The sequence below is a fragment of the Primulina huaijiensis genome, unplaced genomic scaffold, assembly GCF_012295235.1.
Source record: "Primulina huaijiensis isolate GDHJ02 unplaced genomic scaffold, ASM1229523v2 scaffold3501, whole genome shotgun sequence".
Taxonomy (NCBI): domain Eukaryota; kingdom Viridiplantae; phylum Streptophyta; class Magnoliopsida; order Lamiales; family Gesneriaceae; genus Primulina; species Primulina huaijiensis.
The window spans coordinates 340,381-358,191 of NW_027358157.1; the positions used below are offsets into that span (position 1 = coordinate 340,381).

The window sequence follows — 17,811 nt, forward strand, 5'->3', positions numbered from 1 at the left end:
AAAATAATATAAGAATTTCATTACTTACTTTAAAGTAAGGGTAGAATCTTGTACTCTCTCTTATTCTTTCTGGTACAGCTGATCCAGGTTTAGCCATCATATCTACTGCAATGCTGTTTAATGCTCTCAACATCTTGTTGAAGTTTTGACTAGTATTGTAGTGTGATCGACCAAATGTTTTACGAATCAAGCAATATCGAGTATTTTGACCAACAATAAGTAAAAACATGGCAAGCATTTCTTCAACACAAATGTATCTTGTGTCTTGTAAGGGTGTTCTTTCTCTAAGAATGGTGCATAATTTTAAAAAAATATCGGGGTACATTCTGTAAATTTCTCGAAAATTTGTTGGATCCTCTTTTAATATTCTATGAATATAATCGTATCCACTTGTAGTTGTTGATTGTCTAGTTAAGGGAGGATGGACACGTTCTCTATGAATGTTAATTATGTGCTCATTTAGCACATATAGGATCTCAAAAATTTGGATCAACAAATACTCAAAAGTTTCATGTAATTCTTCTTCCAGTTCTTCTTCTTCCATTTGTTCATCTACGTTGTGCACATTGATATTTGACATTTAAATTAACCACCTGACATAAAACAAGTAACGAAAATAAAAAAAAGCTATGAATCCATGAAAAAACATCATATGTCTAACCAAACAAGATATGTTCAATAAAAAAACGGAGTAATTATAGAATAGAAATAATCCAAAAGTTCAAATTTGCTATCAGTTCAATAATTAAAAAGCAATTCAAAAAAATATTAGTAAACATTTTAACACAATGTTTATCACTCATTTATGCCACCAAAAATCAATCATCCATTTAACTTATAGTCTATCCATTCCAAGCGCTCTTCGATTGTCATTTTCAGGAAAGCCATCTTCTTTGATCTAGTATTAAGTAAGTCAAGCACCTTGTACCGAGTACGATTCTCCAAGTTTGGGACTTCCTTAATAGCATCCCAACAATTATCATCTACATCACCAATTGATTCAATCTTAGAAGCTACCTTCTCAAGGTTGTAAGAGAGCTTATGCATAATATCTTGGTCAGGATTCTTTGATGTGCTCGATTTTGTTTCAAACTCTATCCTATCTCGTTTTCGTGTGGCTGGTGGAACCTCTGAACTCATTGGTTGAGAAGGTAATGGAGAAGTAAAGTCCTCATGAAGTGGAGGCTGATATGAAGATTCTCGCCTTTCACTTTGAATGAATTCACCACTATCGTAATCAAACATGTAATCGTCTATTAAGTTAGTACTTTTATTTTGTTCAGTCTCAAATGTTCTCGCATCAGTGTCATCTCCTAATCCAATTGAACACTTTCCTGTGGCTGTTCCATTCCCAACTGCAATTCTCAAATCTTCATAATCTTCAAAAGTGCTTGTTCGATAATGTTCATGTTTTGGATGAGACTGTCAAAGAACAAAAAGCAACAAGTGTTAAAAATAATTCTAATTTTAATTGAAAAATGTATATTTTATTATTCTAATTTGAGATTCTCACCTTAAAATATTCATCCCATACTTCATCATTAGCCGTGAATTTCTTTGTCTCAGGATCCCATCCAAACCCAGAACTATGACGTGTAAGCTTAGAATAATTATTGTATCGTTGTTTGAACCATTTCAAACGGCTTTGATATTGTGCGAAAGTCTTTTCACACCCCAGTTTTCCGTTAAGAGTAGGAAGTATATTTTTTTCCACTGTTCTTTTGTTCAGCATCCCATTCTTATCACGCCATCCTCTCATGGCAGCATCGACCATGAGTTTTAATAATTCATTGCTCTCCTCAGTCGTCCACAAATTATATTTTGTTTGTGAATCGCCCATTTATAATTTCTTAAGAAAAGGTACTAGTTAAATATCTCAATAAGTATATTAAAATATAAGCATGAAGTTCTTAAATTTTTTGTCAAACATGTTAGAACATTAAATATGCATCAGCCTACACGTGTAAAAATGCATCAAACCTTCATAGTATATATATTGAAATAAAAATGAATACTTGTAAGAAAATAAAAGGGTTCACAGTCGAGAAGGAAAAATTACTATGCTCCTAACTCTTCTATTCCTAACAGCTGAAAAATGGCGTTANTGTGTTCTTTCTCTAAGAATGGTGCATAATTTTAAAAAAATATCGGGGTACATTCTGTAAATTTCTCGAAAATTTGTTGGATCCTCTTTTAATATTCTATGAATATAATCGTATCCACTTGTAGTTGTTGATTGTCTAGTTAAGGGAGGATGGACACGTTCTCTATGAATGTTAATTATGTGCTCATTTAGCACATATAGGATCTCAAAAATTTGGATCAACAAATACTCAAAAGTTTCATGTAATTCTTCTCCCAGTTCTTCTTCTTCCATTTGTTCATCTACGTTGTGCACATTGATATTTGACATTTAAATTAACCACCTGACATAAAACAAGTAACGAAAATAAAAAAAAGCTATGAATCCATGAAAAAACATCATATGTCTAACCAAACAAGATATGTTCAATAAAAAAACGGAGTAATTATAGAATAGAAATAATCCAAAAGTTCAAATTTGCTATCAGTTCAATAATTAAAAAGCAATTCAAAAAAATATTAGTAAACATTTTAACACAATGTTTATCACTCATTTATGCCACCAAAAATCAATCATCCATTTAACTTATAGTCTATCCATTCCAAGCGCTCTTCGATTGTCATTTTCAGGAAAGCCATCTTCTTTGATCTAGTATTAAGTAAGTCAAGCACCTTGTACCGAGTACGATTCTCCAAGTTTGGGACTTCCTTAATAGCATCCCAACAATTATCATCTACATCACCAATTGATTCAATCTTAGAAGCTACCTTCTCAAGGTTGTAAGAGAGCTTATGCATAATATCTTGGTCAGGATTCTTTGATGTGCTCGATTTTGTTTCAAACTCTATCCTATCTCGTTTTCGTGTGGCTGGTGGAACCTCTGAACTCATTGGTTGAGAAGGTAATGGAGAAGTAAAGTCCTCATGAAGTGGAGGCTGATATGAAGATTCTCGCCTTTCACTTTGAATGAATTCACCACTATCGTAATCAAACATGTAATCGTCTATTAAGTTAGTACTTTTATTTTGTTCAGTCTCAAATGTTCTCGCATCAGTGTCATCTCCTAATCCAATTGAACACTTTCCTGTGGCTGTTCCATTCCCAACTGCAATTCTCAAATCTTCATAATCTTCAAAAGTGCTTGTCCGATAATGTTCATGTTTTGGATGAGACTGTCAAAGAACAAAAAGCAACAAGTGTTAAAAATAATTCTAATTTTAATTGAAAAATGTATATTTTATTATTCTAATTTGAGATTCTCACCTTAAAATATTCATCCCATACTTCATCATTAGCCGTGAATTTCTTTGTCTCAGGATCCCATCCAAACCCAGAACTATGACGTGTAAGCTTAGAATAATTATTGTATCGTTGTTTGAACCATTTCAAACGGCTTTGATATTGTGCGAAAGTCTTTTCACACCCCAGTTTTCCGTTAAGAGTAGGAAGTATATTTTTTTCCACTGTTCTTTTGTTCAGCATCCCATTCTTATCACGCCATCCTCTCATGGCAGCATCGACCATGAGTTTTAATAATTCATTGCTCTCCTCAGTCGTCCACAAATTATATTTTGTTTGTGAATCGCCCATTTATAATTTCTTAAGAAAAGGTACTAGTTAAATATCTCAATAAGTATATTAAAATATAAGCATGAAGTTCTTAAATTTTTTGTCAAACATGTTAGAACATTAAATATGCATCAGCCTATACGTGTAAAAATGCATCAAACCTTCATAGTATATATATTGAAATAAAAATGAATACTTGTAAGAAAATAAAAGGGTTCACAGTCGAGAAGGAAAAATTACTATGCTCCTAACTCTTCTATTCCTAACAGCTGAAAAATGGCGTTATCTTCCCACACTCATTGAAGCAAACAAAGAATTTCAAATCGACACTCCTTTGGTATACAATAATCATAATGATTCAAGAAAAAACACAATTCATCACATGTCGGATCATTCATTGTTTTTATGAGATGAAAGAAAATGTATGAAATACAATAATCATAATGATTCAAGAAAAAAACAACAATTCATCTATTTTTACACATAAATATTGGCAATATAATAAATTCAAGAATGACCAATCATACCTTTGAATAGAAGAAATTTTTTTGAGAGAGTGAAGAACCCTAGAGATGGCTTGAGATAGAAGAGAGATAACGTATTTTTCAAAAAAGAAAATCCATCAAAATCTTTGGTATAGGTGGAAGAATATTTTAGATTTTCTATAATTGTACATAAGGCTTCAAGGTTTGTACATGAACAATAAAATAAGAATCCTTGAAAATCTATGGATTTTTTGAATACCTCTTGACTTATGGAGAGTTTTAAAAAGTCAAGTTTGAATACCACATGACTTTTTAAAACTCTACCAAAATCCATGTTGAATACCACTAAACATATATAGAGTATATAAAAGTTTAAATTGAATACCTCTAGATTTTAAAATTCCATAAAAGTCATTAAAAGTTTAGATTGAATACACCCCCTTTAGTCTGTGTTTAAGTCTAGTTATATAACTTGTCAATATTAGATTTTCATTAATTCACTTGGAATTTTTTTTTTGTCAATTTCACCCGAAACAATTAAATATATCAATATTACACTGATATCCTTCTATATGACTTATATATAACAAGAACAAAACATTAAAAATAAGATAAAATAAAAAATTAAGCTATTATATTAAAACCAAATATAAAGCACATAACTAAAATTCAAAATAAATTTTAGATTTTCTTTCAAGATTTTTAAGAGTCGCCAATCAAGAATGCATAGCTGCCAGATTGTCGAATATTTACGTGTAAGATATGCTACGGCTGAGAGAGATGTTGGCTGTATTTGTCGCCTCCATTTCCGATGGACATGTACACATACACTATGTTTTGTTTTTAAAAATAGTCTAATTTACATACGAGCCGGTAATTTTTTTGAACCTATTTTTATTAAAGAAAAATATATATAATATGTGTAGACGCATTCTAACTGATTACTTTAGTAAAAAGGCTCGTTTCAAATAATAATTACGCAAAGTAAACGCTTATAATTTTTGCTTAAATCAATAATAACATATATATTAATATATGGAGTAAAAATTTGATTTCAACAAATATTAAAATATTTGCAGTTAATATATTTTTATCAATAAATATTACATGCATGCTAGTTGAATTTTAAAAAAATATTGTAAGAGTCAATTTCGGAAAACAGAAATTTTATTTAGGTGATCTATGAAAAAATAGTTAATATATTTTTATCAATAAATATTACATGCATGCTAATTGAATTTTAAAAAAATATTGTAAGAGTCAATTTTGGAAAACAGAAATTTTATTTAGGTCATCTATGAAAAAATATTTTTTTTTATAAAAAATATTATTTATTAATGAAAATATGGACATGGTTGACATGTCTCGTAAACCATCTATTGAATGTATTTGTGTTATTTTTTATAGTTAAAATTTGGAGTTATATATGAAGCTATTTCTTTCTTTTTTTAAAAAAGAAAATTAATGAAAATCATGAGATGACTTCCGATTTAAAAATTGAATTAAGGTAAATTGTAGAAGCAAGTATCGAGATTCCAAAAATGTTTCTATCAATAATAATAATAATGTATATGTGAAAAGAAAAGATAATTGCAAATATTGACCGATAAATAACTGTAATATTATTCTAATATTAAGAATTCCTCCAGTCAAATTAGGCTGGCCAGTTGAACTTGAACACTTCCTTGAAGCTTCTCAAGTTCCATTCATGGATAATTTTTTGCTTTTAAAAAGGATCCTATTTGGAGAAACTACTCCCACTCATATATATAAAGAAAGATTAAATCTACTACACATTGTCTCCCTTTCTTTTTTCATTTCAAGAACACCAAGAAAAGCCTTGGTTTCAATCCTCAGAAAACTGTAGCAGCAAGAGAATTTTGGAACCCATAAAGAGTGAGAATCTCCGAGCAACATATACTTCTGCTGCTGACAGGCTCAAGAAATGGATCCCGGTGATCTGTACAAAGCAAGTGGCAGTTTAAGAGCGAGTGGAAGAGCTAACAGCTCCAATCTATGGCGGAATACGGGTATCGAAGTTTTCTCTCGATCCTCGCGTGAGGAGGATGACGAAGAGGCCTTGAAATGGGCTGCGCTTGAGAAACTGCCTACTTTCGATCGTCTGAGAAAAGGGCTCTTATTCGGATCGAAAGGCGCGAATGAAATCGACGTTGGTGATCTTGGATTCCATGACAAAAGGAACTTGGTCGAGAGGCTGGTGAATACCGTGGAAGAAGATAACGAGAAGTTCTTGCTGAAGCTCCGGAACAGGATTGATAGGTACTGCCGTGTTTTGCTTTTTATTGGGTTTTCTAGCGTAATGAACTAGTGCGTCTGGTTGCTGATTTTCTTGTTTCGAATCATGTGTTGCTGCAGAGTTGGGATTGATTTGCCCACGATTGAAGTGAGATATGAGCATCTGAATATCGATGCACAAGCCTTTAGCCAGAGCAGGTCTTTGCCCACTTTTCTGAACTTCATCATCAATATGGTGGAGGTATGAAAAACTATATATACCATAATTACATATAACATAAATATGTATATATATTTTGCTGAAAATAGATTTTGTATCTAAATTTATGATTATTTTTTTTGTTTAAAGGGGGTTTTGAACACTGTCCATTTGCTCCCGAGTGGAAAGAAGCCTTTCACCATACTTAAGGATGTCAGCGGAATCGTCAAACCTTGCAGGTAATTTAAGACTAAAATTAAGCCAAGAAATTTAGTAAATTTTTTGTCGGATACCCATTTTTCATGAATGTTTTCTGCAGAATGACGCTACTTTTAGGCCCTCCAAGTTCAGGAAAGACATCCCTTCTGTTGGCTTTGGCTGGAAAGCTTGATCCAACTCTAAAAGTCAGCATCTTAATCTTACTTATATATATAGATAGATATATATAAAATAATCAACCATATATGATATATATTATATTGAGAAACTGAAAATATATTCAGGTTTCTGGAAATGTGACCTATAATGGACATGGACTGAATGAATTTGTACCGCAAAGAACCGCAGCATACATCAGCCAGACTGATTTGCATATCGGAGAAATGACAGTAAGAGAAACCTTAGCATTCTCTGCTCGATGCCAAGGAGTAGGCGATCGATACGGTAATAACATCGAAATTACATTTTTTTAAAAAAAAAATTGGGTTATTGAAAAGAAAATATTAATTTAAAAATTTTATAATTCTTTTTTGTTTTTTAGAATAAAATTTTTATAATTCTTGAAACAGAAATGTTGGCGGAACTGTCAAGGAGGGAGAAAGCAGCAAATATCAAGCCTGACCCAGATATCGATATCTACATGAAGGTGAAAAAATAAAGTCCCATTGGCGGGACCCATTCGCATTTTTTAAATTTTTTATTCTGTGAATAAATGATGCGGTGAGTTGTCCACCCAGAAAAGTTTAATCTTTCTAGAAACTTAGACTTTTGTGCTTTGAATATTGTCCGGAGGCGACTATTTCTGTATTTTAAAATTAAATAATAATTTCTTTGAAAAACGGATAAGTTATTTATTATTATATTTTATTCATCGGGACGGGGCTCCAAGATTTAATAAAAGAATATATTTTTTAAAAATATTTTCTAAATTGATATAGATATCGTAAGATATAAAAGTAGTATGCTAGTATAAAAATTGTATTCATAACAACTTGTAATATATTTCTATCTATGAAAGGCTATAATTTGAATTTTAATTCACAAGGGTTTGACTTTTTAATAGTCATCATTTTTATTTTATTCTAAGTTGACTGGGAATATTTATGAAACAAACATGGTGCAGGCAGCGGCAACTGAAGGAGATGAAGCGAATGTTGTCACAGATTATATTCTCAAGGTTTTGGGTCTCGACCTTTGCGCCGATACCATGGTCGGGGATGAGATGATAAGGGGAATTTCCGGGGGACAACGAAAACGTGTTACAACCGGTAATTGAAACTTGCTAACATATTTTGAAGATCAAAGTTTTCAAGTTCAGCTTGTACTGAGTGTGGTGAATACATTTTTATAGAAACTGAAGTTTTTTTATATATATAAAAAAACAAAATGCGACAGGTGAAATGCTGGTTGGACCAGCAAAAGCACTTTTCATGGACGAAATATCGACAGGACTGGACAGTTCCACGACTTACCAGATTGTCAATATGCTTCGACAATATGTGCACATTATGAAGGGAACTGCGTTCATTTCCCTCTTGCAGCCAGCACCGGAGACTTACAATCTTTTCGATGACATTGTCCTCTTGTCCGATGGCCGGATTGTATATCATGGCCCGAGAGAAAACGTGGTCGGTTTCTTCGAATCCATGGGTTTCAAATGCCCCAGGAGGAAAGGAGTTGCCGATTTCTTGCAAGAGGTAAGCAGGAAGATGATAAAGATAACAACCTTTTAAAGATATTGTGTTGCATTTGTTCTGATGAGAGGTTCAAATTACAATACACAGGTGACGTCGAAAAAAGACCAGAAGCAATATTGGGCACGTAAGGATGAGCCTTACCGGTTCATCACAGTGAGTGAATTCGCCGAGGCGTTCCAGTCATATGCCGACGGACAAAGACTAGGAGATGAGCTAGCGATTCCGTACGATAAGAGCAAAAGCCATCCAGCTGCTCTGAGTAAAGACAAGTACGGTGTTGGACAGAAAGAACTCCTGAAAGCCTGCAAAGATAGAGAATATTTGTTGATGAAAAGAAATGCATTTGTCTATTACTTCAAGCTCTTCCAGGCATGCACTTACACGCAGAACTCCTCCTACACATACATCTGTCAAGTCGAATGCATATTGCTAACAGTAATTCTTTTTATATTTGCTTGCAGCTAATTACGCTGGCATTGATTGCCACGACTGTCTTCCTACGAGTCAAGATGCACAAAGATACTATCGATGATGGTTCCATATATATCGGTGCTCTATTTTTCGCTGTGATTCTTACATTGTTCAATGGATTGTCCGAGCTTGCTATGACGATTTACAAGCTTCCTGTATTCTACAAGCAAAGGAATATGTCCTTCTTCCCGGCATGGGCATATGCTATTCCATCTTGGATCCTAAAAATTCCAATTACCTTCGTTGAAGTGGCCATATGGACCTTTTTCTCCTACTACATCATCGGATTCGATCCTAACGTAGGAAGGTATGCATGTCGCTCCTTAGAACAACTTATGCATCAGTTTTCTTCAAAATATTATTGACCAAGAATTCTTTTATTGCAGATTGTTCAAGCAATACATATTACTCCTGACTTTGCACCAGACAGCAGGAGCGTTGTTCAGACTTATTGGAGCATTGGGACGGACTATGGTTATTGCGAACACATTCGGCCTGTTTGCATTGCTCATGCTTTTTGCATTAGGTGGCTTTGTGCTGTCACGAGGTATGAAATGTTGATAACGGATTACAAATTTTTTTTACAAAAAACGATTGTTAAAAAACAAACTACTGTTAGTCCACCTCTCGTGGGCTCGAGCTCTTGGAAAAACTGGTTTCTGATAACTTATCACATATTATGATGGCAGATGACGTGAAACCATGGTGGATATGGGGTTATTGGTCATCACCATTGATGTACACGCAAAACGCGATTCTTGTCAACGAATTCACAGGGCACAGTTGGAGCAAAGTAAGCCAATGGATTGTCCATTTCAAGTTTAGATTTTTTTTTCATGTTTATATGTATACACATTTGTTAACACCAAACTAATGCGGAATTTTATCATTTTATAGTTGGTGAATGGAGTCAAATTGGGAGAAACAGTGTTGAAGTCCCGAGGGTTCTTTCCTTATCCATATTGGTATTGGATAGGATTGGGAGTTACATTTGGATTCGTCTTTCTGTTCAACGCTCTCTATATTGTGGCACTCACGTTCCTGGACTGTATGTGTTTCTACACTGAATTCTTTCAAGCTCTTTATTTTTAACATTCAGCAATTAATACAGTCCAAAAATTTTGCAGCATTTGATAAGCCTAGAGCTGTGTTGCCTGAAGAAAGTGAAGATGTCCAACAGGGTGACTTAGTTAACCAAGTTTCAGCTCCTGGTGCTGCTAGTAAGCGTAGAAGTGTCTCTTCTGGATCCTCGTCTGTCAGAGAAGATGCAGATGTAGCCAATGAGAACCGGAAAAGAGGAATGATTCTGCCATTCGAGCCTCATTCTCTCACTTTTGATGACATTAGATACTCAGTTGACATGCCAGCGGTATGTTTTTGCTTCGAAAAACAATCTCTTCATGCTTATTCCAAATATGTCATTTGTTTCTTAAACATGTATAAGTTGTTCATTCATCACTCGATTTTTTGCAGGAAATGAAAGCTCAAGGTGCCACTGAAGATAGATTGGAGCTCTTGAAGGGTGTGAGCGGCACTTTCCGGCCAGGCGTTCTTACAGCTTTGATGGGTGTTAGTGGAGCCGGTAAAACAACCTTGATGGATGTGTTAGCTGGAAGAAAAACAGGTGGATACATCGAGGGAACTATTACAATCTCAGGGTATCCGAAGAACCAGGCAACATTTGCTAGGATTTCTGGATATTGTGAGCAGAACGACATTCATTCACCAAATGTCACTGTTCACGAGTCCCTTATTTTCTCGGCTTGGTTAAGGTTGCCTCCAGATGTTGATGCAAAGACCAGGAAGGTTAGTACATCCAGACATGATTTTATGTATTGAATCTATTTGTGGCCTAAGATTCTCCGAGTAAACAACAACTTCCCTCATTTGCTTACAGATGTTCATTGAAGAGGTAATGGAACTTGTCGAACTTACGCCTCTGAGAGGAGCGTTGGTTGGATTGCCTGGGATCAGTGGTCTCTCGACTGAGCAGCGAAAGAGGCTTACAATAGCAGTGGAACTTGTAGCAAACCCATCTATCATCTTCATGGATGAACCAACGTCAGGCCTTGATGCTAGAGCCGCTGCAATTGTGATGAGAACTGTCAGGAATACCGTTAACACCGGAAGAACTGTAGTATGCACTATCCATCAGCCTAGCATAGATATATTTGAAGCATTTGATGAGGTAAGCTGAATCGAAGTTCAAACAGATGTATAAAATTTGGTTATGAAATGACTCACTAAAATGACACAATTTTGCAGCTATTTTTGATGAAACGGGGAGGGCAAGATATATATGTTGGACCATTGGGACACCACTCATCCCATTTGATCAAGTACTTTGAAGGAGTGGAAGGAGTACAAAAGATTAAAGACGGTATCAATCCCGCAACCTGGATGTTGGAAGTCTCCACTTCAGCACAAGAACTGCTTTTGGGGATCGATTTTGCTGAACACTACAAAAAATCAGAACTATATGGGTTAGTATTATCCCGTCATTCCTTGGAAGAAAATAAAAAAAACTTTTCATTCTTGTAAAGTTCTATATGCTAATAATCTCACGAGTTTAAGAAAATTCCGCAGGAGGAATAAAGCCCTGATCAAGGAGTTAAGTGTCCCTCGTCCTGGCACGAAAGATTTGTATTTCCATAACCAATACTCCCAATCTTTCCTCATGCAATGTGTAGCTTGCCTGTGGAAACAACACTGGTCGTACTGGCGGAATCCTCCTTATACAGCCGTGAGATTTTTGTTCACAGTCTGCATTGCCCTTATATTCGGGACAATGTTTTGGAAGCTTGGCTCTAAATGGTAAGCCCGAAGGAAGTTGAAACAAACCTCTTAACAGGTCTACAACATCTTCTATTCCATTCCTGTTAATATTATTGAGATGATGTTGTGTTTCTCAGGAAAACTCAACAAGATCTATTCAATGCCATGGGTTCTATGTATGCTGCTATCCTCTTTCTGGGATTCCAATACGCCTCCACAGCTCAGCCTGTCGTGGCTGTCGAGCGAACGGTTTTTTACCGAGAAAAAGCAGCCGGAATGTATTCAGCTTTACCATACGCTTTCTCACAGGTAAATACCAGCAAAAGATGCATGAATTTTGCAACCTTTGATGCTGAGATTCCCTAACAAAGCTCTTCCGTTCCATTGCAGTTTCTCATCGAAATCCCATATGTTTTCGTACAATCACTGGTGTACAGTCTCATCGTCTACTCCATGATGAAATTCGACTGGACCGTGGCGAAATTTTTCTGGTTTTTATATTTCATGTTCTTCTCACTTTTGTACTTCGTATTATATGGCATGATGGCTGTGGCTGTCACGCCTAATCACAACGTTGCTGCGGTTGTTTCTTCTTTCTTCTACGGACTTTGGAACCTTTTCTCCGGATTTATTGTCCCACGACCAGTAAGTTCTCCAACAACCATCCATTGTTCTGGTGTCTATAGACACAAAACACTAACAAGAGAATGTATTATTTCTTGTGACAGAGAATACCTATATGGTGGAGATGGTACTACTGGTTAACACCCGTGGCCTACACCTTGTATGGCTTCATAGTGTCGCAATTTGGACAAGTTCAGGATACAATTGAAGGCACAAACGAAACGGTGGAACAATTCTTGGACCGTTACTTCGGGTTCAAACACAGCATGCTTGGACCAGTTGCGGCTATACTTCTCGGATTCGTGGTACTTTTCACCGTAATTTTTGCCTATGCCATCAAAACATTCAATTTCCAGAGGAGATGAGGCGGTTCCCTGCACAAGTACTACTGTATTGGTTAAGCTTTGGCGTGGTAGATGTTAAGATAATGTGTAATTATAAAATCTGGCTTTCTCAAATGTGTACTATATACATTAAATCTTCAGTGAATTCAGCTAGCTGTTTATTTCTTTTGACCCAGCTGTAAAATTATCCAACTTTCCAATTCTAATCCCCCCGAGTTTCAATTCCATAAAATTAAGGGTTTCAAGAAATGGGATTTGGGGTAGATGAAGGTTGTTCGATGTTAACCATTAAAAAGGAAGATCAACGGTCTGGTGGTGAATTAATTGGTCATTGAATGTGATTAATCATCCCATTAGTTGAAATCTTATAACCTCATTTCATTCACAATAAATAAATAAAATTGATGAAAACACCCCATAAATTACACATCAGGGCAAGAATTCCAAGAATTTTGAGTTTTCTGCAACAGAAAACCATAAATAACCACATCAACTTTGTTCAGACCAAACCTTAATCTACTCAGATCGTACGTCCTAAACTTTGATGCTCTAAGAAACTGAGTGTCTCCTGTGTCTTGAAGATAAACCATAGGACTTGGTCTCCCCTTGGATCATTGAGATTGGGCTCTGTGAACTCGCTGACGTCGCCAAGCTCTTAACATCTCTGTTTCGAGCCCTTTACCCATGATCCACAGTTTGTCAAAGATCCTCCTTGAACGAGATGGCAGCAGCCGTCCCGCAGATCCTCTAGTATTCTTGCTGCTTTTCTCTTCAAATTTCCATTCTTGGTATAGTCCTCTTCTTTAACCGTCAAGCCATCCTTTTCTTCTCTGAGGGATCTGCAACTACCTATGGTTATTTTTGTCCAATTGCCTTCGGTTTTTCGTTGGCTCTGGATGTTACTACCGGCTGCTGCTCTAGCCTGTTCGAAAAATAGGATTTGAATGAGTACCCGAAGTGGTAGCTGGTTGTTTTGTGCTGCGTGCATGGCGCGTTTGGAGTCAGTTTCTTGGCATCCATAAGCCCACACAAGTTCTTTTTCTCGGCTTTTGACAGACTCAGGTGCTCCTGCGAAACAATTAGCCAATCGTGATCATGTTAATAGCTCAGTACAATTCTAACTTTCAACCACAAATATATCAACATCCACGACACAATGCCCAGAGTACTAAAACATACTACTAGTCCCTCTCAACTTAGAAGACCAATATCCCGCCATATACAAAGTGAAAATATATTGAAAATAAAGTTTCTGAAAGGAAATGACTATAAAATCATATCAAATAAACATCATATTTCTTTGATTTCTAAGTTATCATATATACTTGAATGGGAATCGCCTTTGTTAGTTATCCCAGATCGGTTGGATAAAATATCTGGGAGTTGTATATATGAGCTTGGACAATCCTACCTTCTTGAGTTAGTTTTGGGTTTGAGTTAGGTCCAAGTTCCAATCTAACATGGTATCAGAGCTCAGGTTTTACCGTTATGTGTTGGACCACCCGTTCTACCCATAATTGGGTCATTTGTAAACTTCACGCTCCAGATGTTCATTCCTGGGCGTGAGGGGGTGTATTAGTTATCCCACAACGGTTGGATAAAATCCCTGAGAGTTCTATATATGAGCTTGGACAATCCTCCCCTGAGCTAACTTTTGGGGTTGAGTTAGGTCCAAGTTCCAATCTTACCGACCTTCTATTGGAGTCAAGAAATAAACATGCAGCGAAACCTTTCCAATAAATTCTTTCCGAGTGGTTAAAGAGTAATCAGGAAAAAAGAGTATAAACACAATTTTATGATGCATACTGAAGAACAGAGATACCTTCAAATAGATGTTAATGGCAGCATACAATGCATCGTGAATTGGTCTTGCTGACTCAGGTATTGACCGAGATATTTTGATGAAATTTAGGACCTGGAGATTCAGGTCACAAGCAACTTCAGCAAAGTAACCATCAATTAGTTTCGTAACTGTTAACCAAGATCCGTGTTCTAAAACAAAGTCACCATCATTTTTGTTATTCTTGCTTATTTGTTTTCCATTTGTCATAAATTGTTCCACAAGATGTTGAACAAGATCTATATCATAGGTGGTAGGTTGTGGAGACCTTGCAGGAATCAAAAGATCGCTAACATTATCCTCGTCCAAATTAAAAGCAACTCTTCTCACCAGATCTACCCCCACCAAATCATCAGACCCGATCAAAGAAGACTTTAAGTAACTTAAACAAGAAGCTACAAGAACAGCTAATTCCCTTGTCAGAAAGCAACAAGCAAATTATGGTTTCCACCAAAGACTTATTTTTCAGGACATGGTCTTGAGATACCAAAGTGTCTAAAGAATCTGGCAACCATCTAGCCATATACGTCCTCAACGCCTCACCAATTAAAACTCTTTCCATTCTACCTTTTGATTTTATCATCACTATAACTTGTTTGAAGAAATCAACGTCCAACTCGCATATATCTTCAACCCACCAATCTCTAGGAACAAATTCTATTTTTTGGGGGATTTCATAACGCTTGGAACCATCTTGTCTGACACTGCCATTTTTCGGTTGTATGTGTAAGACCAAGTGATTGTTGAAGGATCCGCTGAGGTTTTAGATGCAGTAGAATCTATACACCTAGCTACAACGACCTTCAGACTTTCAGACCATGGAAGAAGAGTTTTAATAGTCTGTAAAACAATAATAGAATCTTTCCAGCTCTGTAAAATGCAGAAGTTGAGAAATACATCAATCTTGAAAACGAGGTTGCCTAGATCAATATCCAGAGTCATCTCTAGATACTCTGCCCACAAAGTGCAGCCACAACATTGTAGGGGTTCAGAGTCACCACCATCCCATAACAGAAGTTCGCACAGATTTCAAAATCTATAGGCCCACCAGGAAATTCGACCAACTGAATTTCATCAGGGATCTCATAATTGGATTTCGATACCAGTTTTCGCAATTTGTGGCAGAGTTGTAAGGGTAAATGTAATTATCACCCATACAAAAAATTAAGAGGAATTCAGAAAATGAACTTATTCGCGTGGAAGTTGTAACTCGCTTCAGCTAATAAATAGTCTCAAAGAGTCACCTTATGGAGATGGAACTTCACTTCGCCAATAGTTATAATGACATCAGTTAACAATTCAGATAATACAAGCCTGCAGAAGCGAATGCACCGAACACGATTTATCAGTTAGAATGTCCATTTTGTCTAATGTTATGATTCAAGGGTCAATATTAAGGGCGGTGTGCCAGCTGATAGCAGCTTGATTGTCATTTTACACAAGGAAAATTAATTAAACTTCAGTAAACAATTTGAGTAAGCGTATAACTGCAAACTTGGTTATCTAAGTGTTGTTGGAGTATGTAAACTTGAGTTTTGCACGACAACTTGAAGTTTGTGATTGACCCTAAGGAACAATATTACCAAATCTCCATTAAAGGAGAATTACCTACTTCTTTTCTGCATAGAAAAAGAGGGAAGAAAACCAATATTGGCAATGCATATGCATGGTTTCCTAGAGTAGATGAGAACCATCAAAAGGACCAGAAAAGACAAGTTTTTCTTCACGCTACAAACAATAAAAGGTATGATTTATAGGCCAGGCATATGGTATATATATTCAGTGGTAGGAAGAAAATTGGGTGGCCTCTTCTCTTTTTGGGACAAATATATACTTCTTCTCAAAATGTTGGATCATTTTCGGACAAATATGGACTAAAACTGATAACACAAGTAAAAAAATCTGAACAATTTCATCATATTTGCTAAAAAACGTCAGCTTTTCTACATCGGAGAAGGGCCATGCAGTATATGATGATTTAGTGGGTTAAAAGAAAAATATTTGAGAAAGGTAAAATTTCGATACGGACAACACTCACACCTTGTATAGCTCCCTGCAGATTGGAAAGCATCAGGCCTCGATCCCAACTTCATAAACTTCATATTTTCTTCCCGGAAATTACACTCTTCAATCTCAAAATTTACCACCCAACAAAAAGATAATTTTACCAACGAGCCAACGAAAAAAACGACCACTAATAACCAAGTAGGTACACAATTAAAGCATGAATCTTTATATCATTCCACCACCTTTCGATCCCTCTTCCAACATAAAGCGAGAATAAACCGTACAAAAACTCCATTCCAAACACAACAAAAAAAACCCACGAGAAAAGAACAAAAATCTCATCACCTGCAGGACTTTCAGTGTATCAGCGGTGTAAGAAATGCCTCCACTCTTTTCTTAGCCACACCACTTCAGGAAAATGCATCGACCTTCGAGCCAAACAGCAGCAAAGCTACAAGCAAACGAGTAGAAATATTTTCTTATGCCACGTCTCTTTTCGTTCTTTCTTTTTCACTTTTTTCCCGCGCTACATCACCAATGAATATTCCATATATCAACGATGCGATCGATTGATGGAGTTACTGTCGGTGGATTATTTTACACGAATCCCATGAAGACAAAGGGTCCAGCCGTCTTTTGATACAACTCTTCCGGATTCTCAAAGATCTCTCCTTAAGTAGCGAATCTCAAGAACATCCAACCTTCGATTCCCCTCTGCTCTGTGTGCACGTGTGTGCGCATAAAGCTTTGAGAAATGGACTGTACGAAGTTGTGATTCAGCTTTATCCAGAATTCTTGCAGAGGTGTAGCTCACTGGTCCCTGTGCAGAAGCTTTTTGCGCCGCTAATGCACGCCGTCCATTTTTGTAATTGTTGCCCAATTTAATTTTCGACTTTTCTTAGGTATCCGATATTATAATATGAGTAGATCATCGAAGTGGGAGGAGATTGGTGAAGCAACGTGGAAAAATATGATTTAATATATTTGAGAATAGGACTTGTGCTATTTATTATTAAAAAATAATAAAGAAAATGCAAAATTTCTATCATTTGGGTTTAAAAATATGGAAAAATAGTTATTTTATTTCACATATTTGTTTAATTTTAGATTTTGGTTCACTGTTTTTGTAAAGTTTGATTTTTGTCTACTAAATTTTAATTTTCGATTATTTCTATCTAATTATTGATATGAGATCGAAAAATCAAATATTACCTTAAAAAGGCAAAAATTTGTGTGAGACGG

The 17,811-nt window shown here is 35.9% G+C and overlaps 2 protein-coding genes and 1 pseudogene across 2 annotated transcripts; 1 reads left to right on the forward strand and 2 right to left on the reverse strand.

Moving 5' to 3' along the window:
• Window positions 1–2,655: 2,655 nt before the first annotated feature.
• Window positions 2,656–3,673, reverse strand: LOC140968320 (uncharacterized protein At2g29880-like). The gene is made up of 2 exons (XM_073429252.1): window positions 3,347–3,673; window positions 2,656–3,255 (listed from the first exon to the last, which is right to left on the reverse strand). The coding sequence occupies exons 1-2, from the start codon at window positions 3,671–3,673 to the stop codon at window positions 2,656–2,658; spliced, it is 927 nt and encodes a 308-aa protein (XP_073285353.1).
• Window positions 3,674–5,816: 2,143 nt separating this feature from the next.
• On the forward strand, window positions 5,817–12,893 carry LOC140968294 (pleiotropic drug resistance protein 1-like). Its single transcript, XM_073429205.1, has 21 exons — window positions 5,817–6,417; window positions 6,514–6,634; window positions 6,743–6,831; window positions 6,912–6,996; window positions 7,096–7,255; window positions 7,381–7,457; window positions 7,935–8,079; window positions 8,207–8,508; window positions 8,596–8,877; window positions 8,970–9,286; window positions 9,366–9,526; window positions 9,669–9,772; window positions 9,877–10,027; window positions 10,107–10,348; window positions 10,453–10,785; window positions 10,877–11,167; window positions 11,245–11,462; window positions 11,566–11,793; window positions 11,892–12,063; window positions 12,145–12,399; window positions 12,483–12,893. Exons 1-21 carry the CDS (start codon window positions 6,083–6,085, stop codon window positions 12,741–12,743), a joined length of 4,329 nt encoding a protein of 1,442 aa, XP_073285306.1. The 5' UTR covers window positions 5,817–6,082; the 3' UTR covers window positions 12,744–12,893.
• Window positions 12,585–17,490, reverse strand: LOC140968299 (phototropic-responsive NPH3 family protein NPY1-like; annotated as a pseudogene).
• Window positions 17,491–17,811: the final 321 nt, after the last annotated feature.

Excerpts from the sequence above, each read along its gene's own strand:
- LOC140968320 (XM_073429252.1), bottom strand. The coding sequence starts at position 3,673 with ATGGGCGATTCACAAACAAAATATAATTTGTGGACGACTGAGGAGAGC. Across the intron at positions 3,256-3,346 it reads TATGGGATGAATATTTTAAG|TCTCATCCAAAACATGAACA; the intron begins GTGAGAATCTCA and ends GTTCTTTGACAG.
- LOC140968294 (XM_073429205.1), top strand. The coding sequence starts at position 6,083 with ATGGATCCCGGTGATCTGTACAAAGCAAGTGGCAGTTTAAGAGCGAGT. Across the intron at positions 6,832-6,911 it reads GGAATCGTCAAACCTTGCAG|AATGACGCTACTTTTAGGCC; the intron begins GTAATTTAAGAC and ends TGTTTTCTGCAG. Across the intron at positions 6,997-7,095 it reads AGCTTGATCCAACTCTAAAA|GTTTCTGGAAATGTGACCTA; the intron begins GTCAGCATCTTA and ends AAATATATTCAG.